Source organism: Protopterus annectens, chromosome 2.part1 (assembly GCF_019279795.1).
Source record: "Protopterus annectens isolate FY-2018-M chromosome 2.part1, PAN1.0, whole genome shotgun sequence".
NCBI classification, from domain to species: Eukaryota; Metazoa; Chordata; order Ceratodontiformes; family Protopteridae; genus Protopterus; species Protopterus annectens.
Window position 1 is genome coordinate 1,119,619,068 of NC_056729.1, and position 19,162 is coordinate 1,119,638,229.

General features: G+C 37.5%; 1 protein-coding gene across 6 annotated transcripts in view; it reads right to left on the reverse strand.

Moving 5' to 3' along the window:
* LOC122794349 (cysteine-rich secretory protein 2-like) overlaps positions 1-19,162 on the reverse strand; it is a 641,399-nt gene that overhangs the window by 365,317 nt on the left and 256,920 nt on the right. For all 6 annotated transcript variants that reach the window (XM_044062663.1, XM_044062664.1, XM_044062665.1 and 3 more), the window contains one exon: positions 7,784-7,896. In XM_044062663.1, coding sequence (XP_043918598.1) covers positions 7,784-7,896 — 113 coding nt within the window. The remainder of the gene's footprint in view (positions 1-7,783; positions 7,897-19,162) is intronic.

The following is a 19,162-nucleotide window of genomic DNA, read 5'->3' on the forward strand; positions in this document are numbered from 1 at the left end:
TCCCTCTGAAGAAGAATCAGAAAACTAACCATGTCTCTTCTGCTCCTAGGGATCCACAAAGTGAGTGGCAGGCCTTTACTCAGGGGTTATTTAATACTTTACTGTCATTGCAGCCTTCTCAAGTGGTTTCAGTTCCTGCTCCTCCTTGGTCTGCCTTTTCCCTCCTTTTTCTTTCAAACTCTTCTTCCCCTGGCCTCCATTTCAGCCAGGGAGTTTCTGAGAGCTCTGGGCTTCATGGCTTCCACCATTCTGATGCTTCCTCTGGCCAGACTCCACATGTGGAAGTTCCAGTGGTTTCTGAAGTTGGTGTGGCTTCATCATGTGCATCCGTTAGACTTTCCTGTTCCTCTTCTCCCATGTCTCAAGTTAAACTTCTGTGGTGGATTCAGCAGTTGTCTCTGAATCCAGGGCTCCCATTTCAACCTCCACTTCTCTCTCAGGATCTGTTCACAAATGCTTCAGATGTGGGATGGGGAGCGACATTTGGCTCCCTGAAGGTTCAGGGAGTGTGTTCACCTTGTCAGTGGAAGGAACACATCAACATCAGGTCTCTTATACTGGCTTTTCAGGCCTCTCATCCTCCCTTCTCTGCAGGGCCTCTCAAGGTATTCACAGACAATACCACAGTCATGTGGTATATCAACAAACAGGAGGGCACGAGATCCAACCATCTTTGCCAGCTGGCACTTCTGGTATAGGATCTGGCTATCCAGTATTGTGTGATTCTTCTGGCAGTTTACATTCCTTCAGATTGGAACATTGTGACAATCTGAGCAGGTCCTTTACTCAATCTCATGAACAAATGCTTCAAAGGGATGTATTTCTGGACATTGTTCACCAGTGGGGTACTCCTCAAGTAGATCGCTTTGTCTCCCCTTTGAACATACAACTTCCTCTGTTTTGTGCCAGAGTCCCAGGTCCTCTGGTCTGGAAGATGGACGCCTTCTCATTTTCATGGAGGGGGATGTTTCTTTATGCATTCCCTCCCCTTCCTCTCATTCTGAGAGTCCTGTTCAAGATTCAGTGGGATGCTCTCAAAAATCTTGTTGGTCACTCCCTTTTGGCCATGACAGCACTAGTTCTCTCTACTTCTGCATCTCACCAGGGGCAATCATCACAAATTACCTCACAGGGTGGATCTCCTCACACAAGACGAGGGGTCTCTCATCCATCTCCATCAGTTCACACTTCAACTGATACTGTGGATGATAGAGTTTTGATGCCTCATGGACACCTTTTTTCTGAGGATGTGCGGCAGGTCCTACAGGCGGCCAGGAAACCTACTACTAAGAAATGCTACTTATCTAAATGGAAGAGGTTTTCTATTTGATGTCTTTCTCATGAGCTGCACACACTTTCTGTGGATCTTTCTTTGGTTCTTTCTTATTTGTGTGAGTTGCTCAATGCTGGTTTGGCCTTTTCTTCTATTAAGGCCCACTTATCAGCTCTTTCTACTTATCTGCCTTTAACTCCCCTGTTAGCTTCTAGATTTGAGGCTAAGCAGTTTCTTAAAGGCATTCTTAATATTAGACCTCCTAGGAAGCCTGTTCCTCCTCCCTGGGATCTTAATTTTGTTCTGGAAAATTTGACTCTGGCTCCTTTGAGCCTGCTCTTTCAGCTTCCTTGTAACATTGTTCTTGGAAGGCAGTTCTTTTGTTAGCTCTTACTTCTGCTAGATGGGTGTCTGAGGTGCAAGCCCTTATGGCTTGTCCACCTTTTTTGATATTTCATGAGGACAGGGTGTCCTTGCATACTAATCCTTCTTTTATGCCTAAGATGGTTAATGAGTTGTCACTTAATCAGTCTATCAATTTGTCTACCTTTTTCCCTCTCCACAATCTGACAGTGAGAGGGTGCTACATACCTTAGATGTACCTTTACCAAACATTACCAGTTGGATGGTATCTCCAGACTAGATGGCAGCTGGTTTTGTTGCTGCCAATCTTCATGGCTTCTTATAAGGCTCTGCTGCTTCCTCCTCCCAGGTTTCTTCTTGAGATTTTGTACCCTCCCATTAGCAAGGAATACTGCAGCAGTGAATATAAGGACATAGTAGAGCTGTGTAAAATCTTACCATAACAGTAGATGTCCTTGCCTTCACCGCTACAGTATTAACTCCCTCCCTCCATCCCCCTGGTCTTTTTCCCTTCCTGGCTGTGCAGATTCTCCTTGGTTTTCCTTGGACTGCTGTTCCTACTGGGGCAATCTAGTCTGAGAATGGTATGCCTGAACATCACCTTTATGCCCTATCTTACGCAAGGAGTAAGCAGGTGATGTTCAGCATACCTTAAAGCAATGGTAAACTGGCCAGACAGAGGGCTTCATGGCAGGGAATCCCCATTAGTAAGGAATACTGCAGCGGTGAAGGCAAGGACATCTACCGTTATGGTAAGATTTTACACAACTATACTTTCTGTATTCATACACATATTTTCACTTGCTCTGTTTTACAAATCTTGTTTTCACTGTTACCTGTTTTTGCATCCTGTTAGAATGGTGGTTAAACATCCTCTGGAAACCATTTCTTAATGTACAATTTCTGATTCTAAAATATATATTACCATGTACTTGCTGTATCATGTGGTCCTGCATTTTTATGATGCACTAAGAGGGTAAACATCTTCAAGTGGTAAGGCATATTTTCTGTACACAGACTTCACCACAATCCATTGGTTACAAAGTCAGACAAGCAGACAATAATCAGTAAATAGCCAAATGCATTTATATTAATTGAAACAGAAATGGAACAGGATAAAAGTCTTATGAAAGTATATAATGCTTGCCATATAGTGTAATACTCAGATATAACTCTGATGAAAATTGTCAGTTATAAGATGATCACTGTTAGGAGGAAAACTAGGGGTATGTGAATTATCTCTGTGATAGCTTACATAAAGTATGTTTGTTTTGTATTTAATGGATTAGTACTGGACTGAAAAATGTTCAATGAACTAAATATGCTTTTCAGTGAAGTCAAAGCTCAAGCTGTATGTGAAACTAGATAATGGAGACTATAACTAGTGAGAAGACAGACTGCCTGCAATATTAACTCCCATGTACAGTGGAGATGTATTGCTGGCTTCATGATTTGTGAACAGCATGGGACCAAGCAAGTGCAGAGTGAGCCATCCCTCAAACTCCAGTGTTGGTGGGTTCCAGTGTTTTGTTTTCAAAAATTGGAGGGCTAGAGGCCCTGAAAGCCCATCTCTTATCTTATTTTATTTGATATTTGTTTACCAGGGAGGTCAGACTGGGCTAGTAACCCTTTTTCAGCGGAGGCTGAGGAGAAAATCTCTACATATATAAAAATAATACACGAAAGAGAAAAATGTGAAAAATGCACATTTACATACATTTGGGATAAATTTACAGTTTTTTTTTTTTTTTGAATGTGACAGGCCAACTGGTGTTGATAATGTGTTTAGGAACAGAATCTTAGACAAAGAAAATGCAGATATGATGGCCCTGTCACCTTACCATGTTATGGCCTTTCAGCTCCACCTGTATGTCAGTCCTGCCTCCCTGCCATCAATACTCAGCATGATATGCAGGTGGAGTTGCTGTGTCAGAAAAAAACAACTGAACAAAAATGCCCCATTAAGCCTTCAGATAGGTATGGCCTATGCTCTGAAAAATTAGATTCAATAACATAGAATATAATTGAATCTCAAAGCCTGATCCTGACATAGTGAGACTTTCTTTATTTCAGTTCTCGGAACATTGAAGTTGTTTTCATCCATTATAACATCATCAGAAGGTGCTGCCAGATGACACAGAAGCAGGAAGTAATTGTTCAGCCAGTCAGCATGCAGTTCATACTAACAAAAGTTGTTCACACTTAATACATATAGATCCACTGATATAACTGAAGTAAAAACTGTGTATTTTAGAATCAGAAAGCCCACATTACATAATCGCAGCAAAATGAAGAGGCAAAAGTCCTTTGCACACATTTTATAAAAGGAAATTCTGTTATGTAAATACATGATTGCTTTGTATAAATATTATGTCTTATCACGTAAGCTCTCTATTTTGTTTTTACTCATGCTTATTAACAAATTTGTTATTTCAACCCTTATACTATCTCTCATATATGTATGTGCTTAAAATTTTTTTAACTGCAATATTGTTTTTCATATAACTGTTTTATGGAGCTTTCCTCCTTGGGTCTCAACTGAAAATGAGCCTCAAGCCCAGTTGGACTAACCCGGTTTACAAATGTCAATAAATAAATAAAACATAAAAAAACTTCTTTGCCCAATAAAAGCATACTGACAGCAAAGTAAAGGGGCAAAAATGAACTTTCTATAACAACCTTGATTGGAGACCAAGCAAATGACTACAAAGAAAGATTAAATACAAAACAACATGTACAACAAACAATCACATACACATATAGCTACATTTTGAATATAAGCAATATTCATTTACTTTGTGATGACAACACTGTATGCTTGTACTGCATGCATGTGTGTGTAATATACTATACTCCAATATAGTGGTCTCTTAGTACACTCTGAATGCACTTATAATAATAGATCAAGTATAATACACGGATAAGACAAGGACTTATCGCTAATATGCACACTATAGATAAACACATCACTTTTACACCTTTGTATCCAGATGTAAGAGGTCTAAATGAATATGTGAATTGCATCATCCTTCATTTGAACTGTTTGCCAAAATAACTTAAGTTATAAAGATAGCAAAAGATTCATCTAACACAGAGAACAATGGCTCCCAATGTTTCTATAGTAACAAATTTATCAAACACATTACTATGCAGAAGCAACATTTTAACAATGCTTTCAATTAGTAAATTTGCCACTACAGCGCAAAACTTTTCTAATCCAAAGATTAACAACGTTGCACCTCAGTAATAGTAACAGTAAAAGCATAACTTTCAAGTGACATGTCCATTGTTGCAAGAAAGTCCTTCTATATTGCACAGCTTATAAACAAAGAGACTGTGTCTAGGCCTAGGGATGTCATTCTCCACTTTTACTCAGCCCTCATTAGGCCAGTCATTGAGTATAATGCCCCCTTTGGCATATATCTACTTAGATGCACACAACAACTGGAATGCCCACAAAGAGATAACCTACTAAAAGGATGCGAGCCCTAAACAATATGTCCTATATGGACCGACTCAAAGCTCTGTCACTATACTCCACATCCTACAGACTGTTAAGAAGTGACCTGTGTATGGCAAACAAAGCATCATCTGACCCAGTACTAATGGATTTTCTGCTTATCAGCAAGTCAAATGACATCAGAAATATTTCGTCTAGGGATCAAAACCTCTTGTATAACATCAACAGAATCATTTGCAGGGCCAGGCATATCTCAGAGAGGATACCACTACTCAGGAACAGGCTCCCTATCCAAGTAAAACAAAGCTCATCCCTGCCCATATTAAAGTGTAACTTGGATCTGCGTATGGAACAGAATTTTTGCCCCAGAACTGTCCCCTGTACTACTAATGGACTAAGGCATCTTCTAAATGCTTTATTTCATGAATTGGTCCCACCAAATTATTTATGGTATGATTCTAGGTATTCTCACTAGAGGTAATATATAAGACCATGGCATTGATAGGACCAATCCAGCACCACACAGGAAAGTATAATTAAATGCCAAAAGGGAACTTGACTAGGCTTAACATGTCCTGTAAGGCCCACTAGCCTGGTAATTATTTATGAACCTATAGATGCTTCAGTGCCAGTCTAAAAGCATTTAGAAGTGCAGAGTCCTAAGGTAGCACCCTGAAAACTAAGGAAATCATCAGTATCTACATGAAAAAGTAAGACCATAGGCCATTTTAATAGAAATACTCCAAGTGTAACCTTTTAGACTTTTATATACTGCAGAAGGATAAAACCTTCCTGCATCATGCACCACAGAATAAAGGGTTTGCAAATTCAAATGTGCTCACGTTGACAATGCACATGCCATCAGATTGTATGAGGAAGCAACAAATGAAACAAAGCTTCTCAGCACTTTACTGCAAATCCTTTTACAAGATTGTCAAAAGCTCCACTGATAACTTTTCATTATGCATTCTCAAGAGGGCAATAAAGAAAACTGTGATCAACATCAGAGTGTATATGTAGTATCTTCTGGAAAATATACACACATCAGTACCTCAGTGTTGCAAAGTACTGACTTAGGAGTACCCACACAAAAGGGTGATGATGGTGATGATGATGACATTCTCTTTTGCAAGTTCAAACTTTTTAGAACACAGGCCAATAAACGTAAAGGTGTTTGTAATAGTAACTTATTAACACAATTTTATTTAATGCAATGACACTTATTTCAGCGCTGATCCTAAGAGGATGCTGATAATGATAACCTGAAAAGGAAATGCATACTGCCAAATTACCTTTGCTTCTACAAGTTTGTAGGAAACAGAAAAAAGCAAGGAAATGGTGGAACATGTGGATCTGAAAAGGAAAGAAAGCTAGCCGCAAACAATCCTATAACTTTAAATGTTAGTTTTAATGCCTGTAGTTGCAACTGCTTTGATAAGGGTTAATTGTAATGCCTCAATGTATCCCCAATCACTCCAGGAAACAAGCAGAACATGCAGCTAATGGAGACATCTTCTATTGTTATGCACTAAGTATTCAAAAAATGTTACAGTCTTAATATGTATATTGATCCTCCTGCTCATTTATTTGCTTCTTGTTAGGGTGGATCTTGTACAGCACACTGTACTTCCTGACAAATGCTCCAGAAGTTGTAAGAAGCATTAAATTAAAAACCATTGTCAACTAAACCTGTAGTTTGCCTTCTAATGCAGCATTCACCTTGGTATATTTGTTTACATTGTGCCTGGATCATAATTAAATGTGATCCAAGGACCAGTCCTTCTACATGGTTATCAAATAAAGAAAAACAATACAATAAATTAATAACAAGTGGGATGAAGATGAGAAGCTGAAAGAGAAGTACAAGCAATGCAAGTTTAAGTTAGCAAAACAAAGTAAGAGGAGGAAGATACGCAGATGAACAGGATTGTTGAAAAAATGATAACATAAATGGAAATCAGAAAAAAACAGCAATGGCATGTTTTATAGCTTAAATTTGGACTTTTTTTCTCTCTCTAAAAACATAAATGGTAAAGTATGATAAAAAACATACTAAGGGAACACAAACTGCAAAACTGGTAAAGAAATGGAAATTATGTATTTATTTGTTTGTTTGTATTTGTTCATTGAGTTAGATCACCGATCCTCATGGATGAGTTTCAGGCTCAGAATGGGTCAAAAATAAAACACAAAACAAGAAAGATCAAATGATAACAACAGAACAGAAACATTATTATGAGTCAATGTATCACATTAAACATTGTACAGTGGGTTTGCTGAGCAGTACACACACATTACCAAAGACACTGACTAGAGTAACTTTACTTAGACATGGATATACAGAATGTTTATGAAGACAGAAAGGTCAGTAATTGTAATGATAAGATTGTCTGATTTGAGTGCCATAGTGTTCTTTGAAAATCCTGATGCCTAAGCATTTGCATTTAGCTTGCATTAAAAGATCAGTTTTTATTTCTTTTCTGAATGGACAATGTTAAGTCACACATGTTGGGAGAACTGGATTGGGTGAGAGAAGAGTACAGATACTAGTGCTGTGATTAAGCAATGGCTTACATAGAACATGTGAGCTACACACAAAAAAAAACATCAGAAGGTATTACTTGTTTATTGTATCAGGACATGCTAAAAGTGGAAAACAAAAAAAAATGAATGAGATTTTAGCTTACCATCGCTAACATATTTGAAGCAGGTGGGTCAACTGAGCTCCTGAATACATTATGGTAGTTAACAATTTGTGTCCGGATAAAATTATTAGATGTTGACATAGCCTTTAACATACCTAGTAAAGAAAAAAAAGGTAGTTCTGATTATTAAATTCTTCAACAATTAAGCAACACATATAAGAACAACAATTATATGAAAGCAATCCATTCTGATCTTTATATTTAAAAACATACAATATTCTTTGCTTGCAGAAGGAGGAAGTTCATCTATATGGTCTGCCCTGCTTTTACAACTAGCATCCTGCACCTGCATTTCCTTGGTTTTCATACATCTCTTATGTCATACAACATCTTGAATGCTTAAGGTGACTGATACTGTAGTATAATGTCCAGGCCTTGTACATTTATCTAGTATCCTTTCTATGAAGTAGCATTTCCTTGAGTCCAAGTTATACCTGTCATTTTATGCCGGAATTCAAGAGTCCTGTTCAGTCTTCTGTCCTTCCCTTTCATTTTCCTGTTATTGACTTGCAAACGCAAATTCATAGGGGTTTTGGGGCAATTTAGTCTCATGACCATCAGTACCTTAGTAACACCCCCTTCTCAGGGAGGACTAGCTGAGTTAGTCCTGTGTTATGCTTGTGGTACCCATCCAGTCATCCAGGTTTTGTCTGAAGTATGATAATGTATCAAATGTATCACACTTCTTAACCAACAAGAGCAACATATTCCAGAGAGAGACAGTGGAAATGCTACATAAAAAATGTATCTCTCCATCACAATTTATTGTGGTAGAGACTTATCAGGGAAAACAGGGTCACTAATGGCATGGTAGATGAGGCACAGTTCACCCTTCAAGAGTCTATACGATAATTGACTAAAGGGATACAGCTCTTAGCATCTCTTGGTAGGTCAGGGTCCTCATGCCTAAAAGATCATACCCCTTTTACCTTTTTTATTTCTAGAGAATATATTTTCAAAAGGTTAACAGTTGCCTGGCTAGGATTAAGCCAAAGGTATTATTAAAGTACAGGCTAGCTATGTTACCATGTGATTACTACTCTGTAGGTTATTTTTCCCCTGGAACTAGTTAAAATTTTTGTTAAGGTCATCTTCATGAGCATTTCTCCCACTAATGCTATCTGGTGTGACCTCCTGAATCATTTGCTATGCAAAGGTACTACTGAGGGATAGTCCCAGGTATCTGGCACCATCCACTTATTTATTAAGCACATACTGAATACTTCAGCGATGTTCCTTACCAGAATCCTGGATAGTCTTTATTTATTCTCAGGGTGGCTGTCACACCTATAGATTATCTTCTTTAGTGCCCTTAATTCAACTATTTTTTTTCTGTTGCTTCCTGGTCTCCATCTGTTTCCTTTTAATCCAATGGCACCCTTTAATGCTGGAACCCTACTCTACCCAAGTCTAGCAGTTAGTGCAGATGATTAAGGTTAGGAGCTGTTAATGATCTACTGCCTGTGGTCTTAATTTGCCTGCTGAGTAATCTTGAACAAGTCACTTAACCAAACGAGGGAAGTGGGAAACTGGGACAGGTAGTTCAGGTCTACTTTACTGCATGACTAGTAACTACATATGGACTTATGAACCCAACGTTTCATGTTAGATTTCAGAGTAAATAATTAGTTTATAATTGTGTCTGTGCCAGAGCTAGTCTATAATCATTACTCTTATTATTATCCCTGTTATTTGTTAAATTTCCCCTTTCAGACATTATCTGAACAACACTTTAATATTTTAATCTCTCTTAGTCATTTTCATTATCTGTCCTCATGGCCTCTCTTTTTCTTTTTTCTGGTCTCCTTATAAACATCCATGAACAGGTCCCTTTACTTTTCTGCATGCTGTAGACACATTCTTTAGAACTTAGTGCTGGTCTTATTTCTCTCAGTAACATTTTCATCTTCCTTCTTATTGCCTTCCATGTATTGCCCAATGCTACGACCAGTCATCTACATTGTGTCCTTAAGGGAAACGCAAATGCCATGTAATATAAACATTTTCTACAATTCCCCCAAAAGCTTTCCTCATCGTCTTTGCCACTGTCTCATAAATTGCTCCCCTGAGGTCAACTAACTTTGTTTTGGTTTCTATGTTTTTTTTAATGCCCTGGTATAAAGTATGCAATCATATGGCCACTATATTGCATCTAGCTCATCACCACGTCCATCTTCTCTGAAAAAGCTTTCTTGATCAAACTATCACATCTAATACTTCATTTTGATTCACAACATCATTGCCAAGATGCACCAGTCAGTTTATGGTAAATTATTATAACTCATTAATGATATAATTTTCCTGTGTTCTGTACTGAGATACTTTTATTGATTATCTCATCATTACCCTTTGTTGCACTGTTGGCTTTAATTGTATTTATTCACCAGCATTTTTTTGATTCCATTCAACAACCTGACTGTGAAAAAGCTGATTCTAACCTTATCCTGTTTATCACCCTCCTCTTACTAACACTCCCTTCTGTTTTTCAACTCTACTGTGCACACACACTATCTTTTCTCATATTCAGACTGCTGCCTCCCATATTTATTTACATTCCTGTGATTTCTTGCACCTTAGAATTTTAGTGTACCAGACATTTTTGTGTTGACTTGCATGTTTGTGCAAGGGTAGCATATTGCTTCACACTTTGCTTCACTAGTAGGCAATACAGAAATGAACAAACTTCAACCAGACTGTTTAACATAGAGAAGCAACACTTCAAAGTATACTCTCATGCAAATTATTTACACATCTGTTGAATTATTAGCCATGCAAAGTGCAATACAACTACAATGCATTTATCATTAGTATTAGTATGTGTCTTGCAAAATTAATCTGCAACCAAAACCAGTATAATTTTCTGACTTGCAAAAACCTCTATTTCATATTTTTTTAACACTCAGCACTACAATATCAAATATTGTTTATGCAGTCATTATAAAATGCCATTAAAAGGTACAGAGCAAAAAGTAACAGATCCACTTGTTAAGCTCTGTCTTCCTCACTATTATGTGAAAACTCAGCAGTGCTGTTGTCATTGTCTATTGCATAGACAAAATAAAATAAGGGAAATTAATATTACAGTGTAGCTTTACATTAGTGCAGCTACTACATGGAATTTTATGCATTAGTATCACAAACCGGCCCTTGAATTCATATACATGCAATACGCTGGCTTTCTATAGCACATTACACTAATTATGTTTCCTATTCCTCCACCCATTCTACTATGTGCAACACAGTATTCTGTTGATGTGGTACCAATGTATATCACTGAATCTCATTTTTTTTTACATTATTCAAGATTACAGTGTCATATATTGGTTTCTGTGGAGTAACTGCTCAGTGTGCAGGTAGCATACCTGCAATACCAATCCCACAATACAGGTATAGCTGCACAGCCATGAGGCCATCCAGTACTAAACCTCTATCTGTAGGGCAGACTAGTGAATACAGACATGACAGTTATGCCTGAACTCACCCCTTTCCAGAAGAGGGACAGACATGCTGGGCCACTAGCCCAAGAGGGATTTAATTATATTTTGAGCACTACAGCAGTGCAAACTGTCTGCAAGGAAATTCAGTTGTTGGCTAATTGTTACACACAGCCAGACATGTGCATAGATCCAGGCTTGCTTGCCAACTCCCAACATCTGCAGTACAGGTCTTCCTGTATGGGGAACTAGGTAGTATAGGCAACCTGGCTTCCCACCAGATACTATCTATAGTACCTTGTCCCATATGCATGTGGAGCTTCAGCATCACCAAGAATGCCCACTGACTTTAATGGGACTCTCTCTTTAGTCAGCCTTGTACATTGGTCAACATCCCCAATGTACCATAGTGATTTCAGACAGCATAGCAAACCAAATTTCTCCATTGCAAGGGCTTAGAAGACTCATTTAGCTTACACACAGTGGGGACTGTCAGAGCTCTATCATTTAGAATTGTGCATGAAATAACTGCAGTATTGCATGTTACCTCACATCCCACATATTTTAGAATCAGGCTCCGTATATATATATATATATATATATATATATATATATATATATATATATATATATATATATATAAATATATATATATATATATACATACATACACACACACACACATATATATATATATATATATATATATATATACATACACACACACACACACACACACACACACACACACACACACACACACACACACATATATATATATATATATATATATATATACACACACACACACACACACACACACACATATATATATATATATATATATATATATATATATATACATATATATACACACAGACACACACACACACACACACACACACACACACACACACACACACACACACACACACGCACATATATGTATGTATATCTACATCATCTGTAATTTTAGGACCAATGATGAAGCAGAGGAGAAAAATGAAAGGCAAATGTAAAATGGTAGCAAAAGAAAAGAAAACAAGGAGATGGTGAAGGAATATCCAAGATAAAGACTTGTGTACTGAATCTGAAGATTATGAAGCATCAAGATTGTTGTTATTATGGGACAGATTACAAATCGCCAGTGTAATGAGAGTGGGATGGCTGAGGCTGTGCACTCTTATTACACTAAACTATGATGTCATGTCATGCCATAAGTTTTCAGCTTCAAGAAAATGTTCAAGGGGAGGTGCTTAACAAATTAATTGCAAAAGCAGCACACTATTTGCATCAAGCACTGTAAACGTCAAAACAGTACATGGTGAGATTACTCCCATCACAAGGGTTGCTTTAACAAAAGAGTGCACTGTCATATTTCCGCAATGAAGTTCATGGGGTGCCATGCATTACACACAGTCACACATATGCATTGTTCGAGTCTCCCTGTGACTTCCCACTGTACATTGCTGAGCCTCATCAATGTAATCAGAATGGCAAGCCTGATTCTTCTTTTGAAATCTAGCGCAGGTTTCTGGCAAACCACATTAGTGCATACTAACTGTGGACTGGGGACAGTCCTATCTTTTGGACTCAGACATGGAGTAACAACTTCTTGATGTGGTATATTACTCCATGTCCATATCCTCTTGGAATCTCTCCAATTCTCATCATTTGCATGAATTTGGAACAAAGCTTCTAGCTGCCATGCAAAGATATATTTTTCTCTTTTCACCTACAATCTTACAATAAGAAATTGTTGCATTATAACTAAAACTAAGCAAATCTAAAACTCTTACATTTATTTATTAATCGACTGATTGTTAATCAGGGAGAAGAGTTGATCCATGAGGATAATTTTCAAGTTCATTTTGGGAAATTATGAAAAAAATATATGTAAGTTCATTACAGTCACATTTTCAGGTTACATTGAGCATAAATGTCTTTGAAGAACCATAAGGTTTAGTTAAAAGTAAACGCAAGGACCGAATGTACATGTAGTATGAATAAAATATAAAGAGCCAAATACCGAGTGTAATAGAAATGTTTGAAGCTAGACAGAATATTTACAATTGTTGAAAAGTGTGAGCAGGAACAAATGACATACATTGAATTTGGACTTTAGTTATATGCAAAAATGATGCATCCGATGAGAAAAAAATAAATATTTACAAGTTTTTCTATAATAGTATCTGATTTTCAGGATCTGGAACCTGAACTGTTTCAAGCAGTGATCAGTACGCATGAACCTACTACAACTACTCCACAGTAATGGTCCTTTGAGAAGCAAAACTGCAATAGAATGAATAAATGGATGGCTGTAAACTTATAGGAGATTTTGAGAGAGGGCACTGGAGTGAATTGTCCTGATGCACTTTGAAAGTTGGAGCTTACTACTTAAACCTGGGCAGATGATGGAGAAAGCATTCTGAAAATTAGGTCATGCATTGTTTGGTTGGTTTCCTGATGGTGGTTAATAGCCACAACAGTCTGCTAATTCTGGAGTAGTGGTGTTTGATAGCTTGTATGGATTCCGGACTAATGAAGGAAGAGAAAACAAAAACTGGTAAGATGCATTCAAGATATGACACTAATATGCATTTACCAAGATTGCCCTTAGCAATAATTTATTGTAAGCAACAATGATCTGCTTTTTACTTATTTATTTCTCATGAAGATGAATGACAGGCAAGATTTAAATGTGGAATGAGCTGAGCTCCAAATTACCTGCATTTAGTTAACTTTTTATTTGTGTAATAGAAAATACTTTGAGCAGAATTGGGAATTATAGCAAGCTGGTGAGCAATTTCTTACTAGTATTAGTCTGCCTTTGTAATATTGTGTTGCAAATAATTGTACTAGAGCCATATCACAACCTGTGATGGATGATTTCTAAGGGGCTTAGTTATAATGGCTGGGTCTTTATTAGAAAACAATACTATTATCTAGTTTGCATAACTTGCAGAGCTTGAATTAACCAAATATGTTGTGTATGTTGTTATTAAAATGGGAAATGGCAGTGACGCCAGTACTGAACTTGCTGGTGTCCCAAAGTGAAAGCAGAGATGGCAAAATAGTCTGGCATAGCATTTGCTGAGGAACATCTATTGGTAAAATATTTGTACATATACAAGATGTCAAAATAAAGAGAGTATTTGATATTCTGCAATTAGGATACTCATTCAGATGCATTAGTACTGCACAGGATTAGGGCAGCAGTAAGTATTTATAAACATGTATAAACAATACTGCCTTGAGTAGTGTGGTATACAGTACATATTTTTATAAATAAATTGCAAGTTTTTAAAAACAAAGGTTTCTACATTTTTTAATGGATGAAGAATGTATATGTGCTAGTGTTTTTTAACAATAAGCAGATTCCCAGGCTTAAATTTCAGATATCTTTTTAATTTTATTTTTTATTTGAATTTTTTAATTGAAGTTATAGGTGCATTATACATTTATGTTAGTTACATCACGATACACACGAACCTCGTATAAATATTAAGAACAAAAGTTCAAATACCTGTGGACACCAAACAACAAGCATAACCTATAGCACTGTAGTACTGAATATTATTCAGGAAAAAAAATAAAGTGTAAACTATATTCTCCAGACAGTTTATAAAGAAGATGATGGACTGGTCAAGATCAGACTGTAAATTTTAAGAATTAAAATCCATCTGCTTTTAAACAGAATCATACATTACAAAAAGTACTTCTGTATGGCTAGATCTGTAGTTATTTTACATAAAGCATAAACAACATATTCAATCCATCCAGAAAGGTAGTTCTCTCAATCATTCTAAGGGAGTGCAATATTTGTCAGCATGGAAGGAGATGGTCAACAGACCACTCTGCTTTGCCAGGGATGGTCTGTACCTCTCCCCTCTAGGCTTTTGAATATTAGCTAAAATATTGGCTTCCCACATACAGCCTTTTTTAGGCAATGCCGAACTGAAAGTACTTCCGACACAGCAAATAAAAGTCAAGAAAATCTAAAGGTTTACTGCTCAGTGCCAGGAGTCTAAACAAAAAACTCTGCTTCCTAGAAGCTCTCTGCACAGACGTCAGCATTCTCTAGGGTGAAGTCACTGAGATATGGTTTAAAGTCATGGAGGGCACACCAACAGTGCAAGGTTAGAATGCCTTCCACACATTTAGACCAGTTACTTCACAGGCAGGGGCTAAAGGTAGACGTGTCTCTATCTACATCAAAATAAATATACTACAAGGTTGGTCAGACAGGTCAGACAGGACAATGTACTTGAGCTGCTCCGTGTTCAAATCACCATAGGCAAAATCCAATACCACTTCCTTGCAAGCTATATGTTCCTCTCTAAGACACAGGGGAACCCATAACATGTATCTAAACTTATTAGAAGCACTAAGCATCCAACCCAATACTATATTTATGGGTGACTTTAATTACCCCACTATTGACTGGGAATCCTATACGATGCCAAATGTACAAGCACAGAGATTCTTGGATTTTGTAAACACAACCTTCCTGGACCAGATAGTCAACACACCAATCATGGGTGCAACCATACTGGCTTTGGTGCTCACTAACATGGGAGAGTGCTGCACACCCTCTACTGTAATGTTTTCCCTGATAAGGTCTGACCACAAAAATGGTCTACTTTGAAGTAAAAATAAAAATTGGACCCCAGCTAAACCTGGAATATTTGGGAACTAGTCTAAGGTTAACCTCCTGCTATTAAGTGATAATCCAGCAAAATTCCAAGCCCCTGTAAAGCCTGAGAATACTGCTGCCTATACAGAACTGTACACAGAAACCCTGCACAAGCATGTTAATAGCTGCATAGAGGCAGCTGTACCCACCAGGAAGAAGTACAGAACTAACTCATAAACAAGCTACCCAGGTGGAATCACAAAATCAATAGGCTGTATAACAGAAGGAAGAAAATCGTGGCAAAAATTAGGAGGTGCAGCACCCAACAGGATAAACGTATTCTCATCAAACTAAACAAACAACTCAGGGGACAAATAAAGTCTACCAAAATCAAATTTGAGGTAAGTTTGGCCTCCCAGGCCAAGGACAACCACAAAGCATTCTTTAGCTATGTCCACAACCTCAAAGGCAATACACGATTTTGTGCAGAAATTGTAAATGGAGCCAGCTATACTGAGCTAGAAGATATAGCAAACCTCCTGGCTGATAAATTCGGCTCCAACTTTACCCCCTCTCCCCCTTAACCTTCCCTGAGGAAATACCATCAAATATACCTTACCCTACTATCAGTAGGGAACAGGTCCTTAATGCTCTTTCTCAGACCAGGTACACTGCATCAATGGCCCACAAAATATCCCAAGATCCCTTCTAAATAGCATGAAACATGACCTATCATGACTTCTGGAATTACTATTTAACTGTAGCCTCCAAACAGGCTTTGTGCGCCATGAATGGAGAACGGCAACAGTCATCCCTCTGCACAAAAGTGGGCCATCTACCGACCCTGGGAACTACAGACCCATAAGTCTCACTAGTCTTATATGTGAAGCCATGGAAATAATTATCATGGAAATGATCAATAGAGATATAGTAAACCTCCAGACACTGGACCCAACCCAGTTTGGTTTCATCAAGGGCAGAGCCGGTAACCAAAGCAATGGATTAGGGAAAAATGCTTTACACTACCTACCTTGACCTGGCCAAGGCATTTGACACAATACCCCACTCGGCCATTGTTAACAAACTCAAGAGGTTAGGTACAAACTCGAGTATCACCCAGTGGACAGCCAACTGGCTCACAGATAGGACCCAAGATGTTAGAATTAGGGAGTCCACCTCTACAAATAGGGCAGTCATAAGTGGTGTCCCTCAGGGATCAGTCCTTGGACAGCTCCTTTTTAGCATTTACTTCTTTGAAGTTAAGGCCAATGTCAGTGGTCTCTGGCTGACTAAATTTGCAGATGATTGCAAATTAGGAGCTGTCATTGAATCCAACAATGACACAAATGTTCTCCAGGAGGGGACGACACAGACAAACAACCGGTGTCAGTGCCATGAAATGTATAATAGTATCCTTTGGGAAGTCATCCACTCCTGGTAACTATCATATTGACAACACGTCCCTTGCAGTTGACCCAATAGTCAGGAAAGTACAGTTTTGTACCTACCATAAATGTAGATGTCCGATAGGTATGCATCTGCAGTCATCACATATGGGTTGTCCTGCCTCAGGCAGCCCTTCGTTCGGCCGGATTCCAAAGTCTGGGTCTGGCCTCGGCTGATGTTGCACTTTCCCCGACGTCAGAGCGTCTGGGGTATAAAAGCATCAGCCAACGCCATTTTCCTCAGTTTTTCTTGCCCCAGATGCCAGGTGCCCTCTAGGAAGGCTAAATTTGGAGAAATGCAATAAAATTCCAAACATATGCAGAAATATATATACATATATATATATATATATATATATATATACAAATACACCATAATAGATTCCCCCAGCTAGCTAATAGAGGGGTAAACACCCTAGGAATACCACAGAGGGGAAGGAGGGAGGGTATACCTGACTGCAGATGCATACCTATCGGACATCTACATTTATCCAAGTATAACACCAAAGAACACACCACGAGAAGTGAGGAAATCGTCTTTTATTCAATACAGCACATAAAACAGGAAAAGATAAGCGCTTTCGCGTGCACTGTGCACGCTTCTTCAGATCTCATTAAACAACAAATACAACCTTTCTTAAATAATAAGCAGCAACCAATAAGAACGCACTTCAATTTGAGAAACCTAATTCAATTTGAGTCTTGTCCAATTCATCAATTAGCGAATTATACTGTCACTTTAAATGATATATAGTATAATCTAATGTTCCAACTCAGTCCAAACTCTAGTATACAACAATTTCATACAGAAAACCAAAGTTAAAATTAAAAGCTGTGTTGAATGTACAGTCTTGTGATATAACCATTCTGTTAATAAGCCTTGCTCCAATATCAATGAGACGATCGTCTTAAAGATCAATGGTTATTAACTGTTGTAAAAACTAAGAAAGACCAAAAAAGGGGAGGGGGAAAACAAAACTAATCCTTCCGTATCCTTTCAATAGTTTCCATGACAACCTATCTAAGATGGTACAATGAAAAAGGCATAGATCGCTGATTGTTAACACATAAGGATTTTCACAGACAAAAACATAGCTATAAGAGCACTATAGGATGCATAACTCTGTGCTGCATAAAAAATCATAATCTATACTTATGTAACCATATTGTATCCACCCAATATAAATGATGTTGATTCAAAAAACAACACCACTAATAAAGTACAATCGCGAGGCGCTAAAAAACTTCTCGCATATATTGAATATAGCAATACGCATGAAGACTAAGGTGCAAATGTATCCTAAAACATGCATGGAAAAAATAAAAATAAAAAACAGATATGGCTCAAGGCTTAGATTATTACTATAATAACAAATAATCAAATGAGTGTGTTGAAATAAGTATCCAAATATTAGTCTAAGACTAGTATAAAGAACACGTATAAAAGGTGTAAAGTAATAATCAATAACTTATATAACATGCTCTATCTGGCTACCCAACAAGTTAGGCCACTCCAAATGCACGTACTCAAAACACATGAGCACAAAAAATCATATAGTGTCTTTATGTGTAGAAATATAACCTACTGGTGATGCGTACTAAAGGCGGAGACAATCAAAAATATAAACAGTTAAGGCTTGTTATATAACAAAATTACGCTAATAACCAATGTGTCTCCACAATAACATTTATGACTATACATAATAATTCTAAGAGACCTTTTAAAATATAATAACAAATCATGTAACTAATTCCACATTCTTCATGAATAAAAAATTAAATATGTGAATATAAAAACTACTAAAAATATATATATTCATACAAGCATGAAATGATAGCATATAAA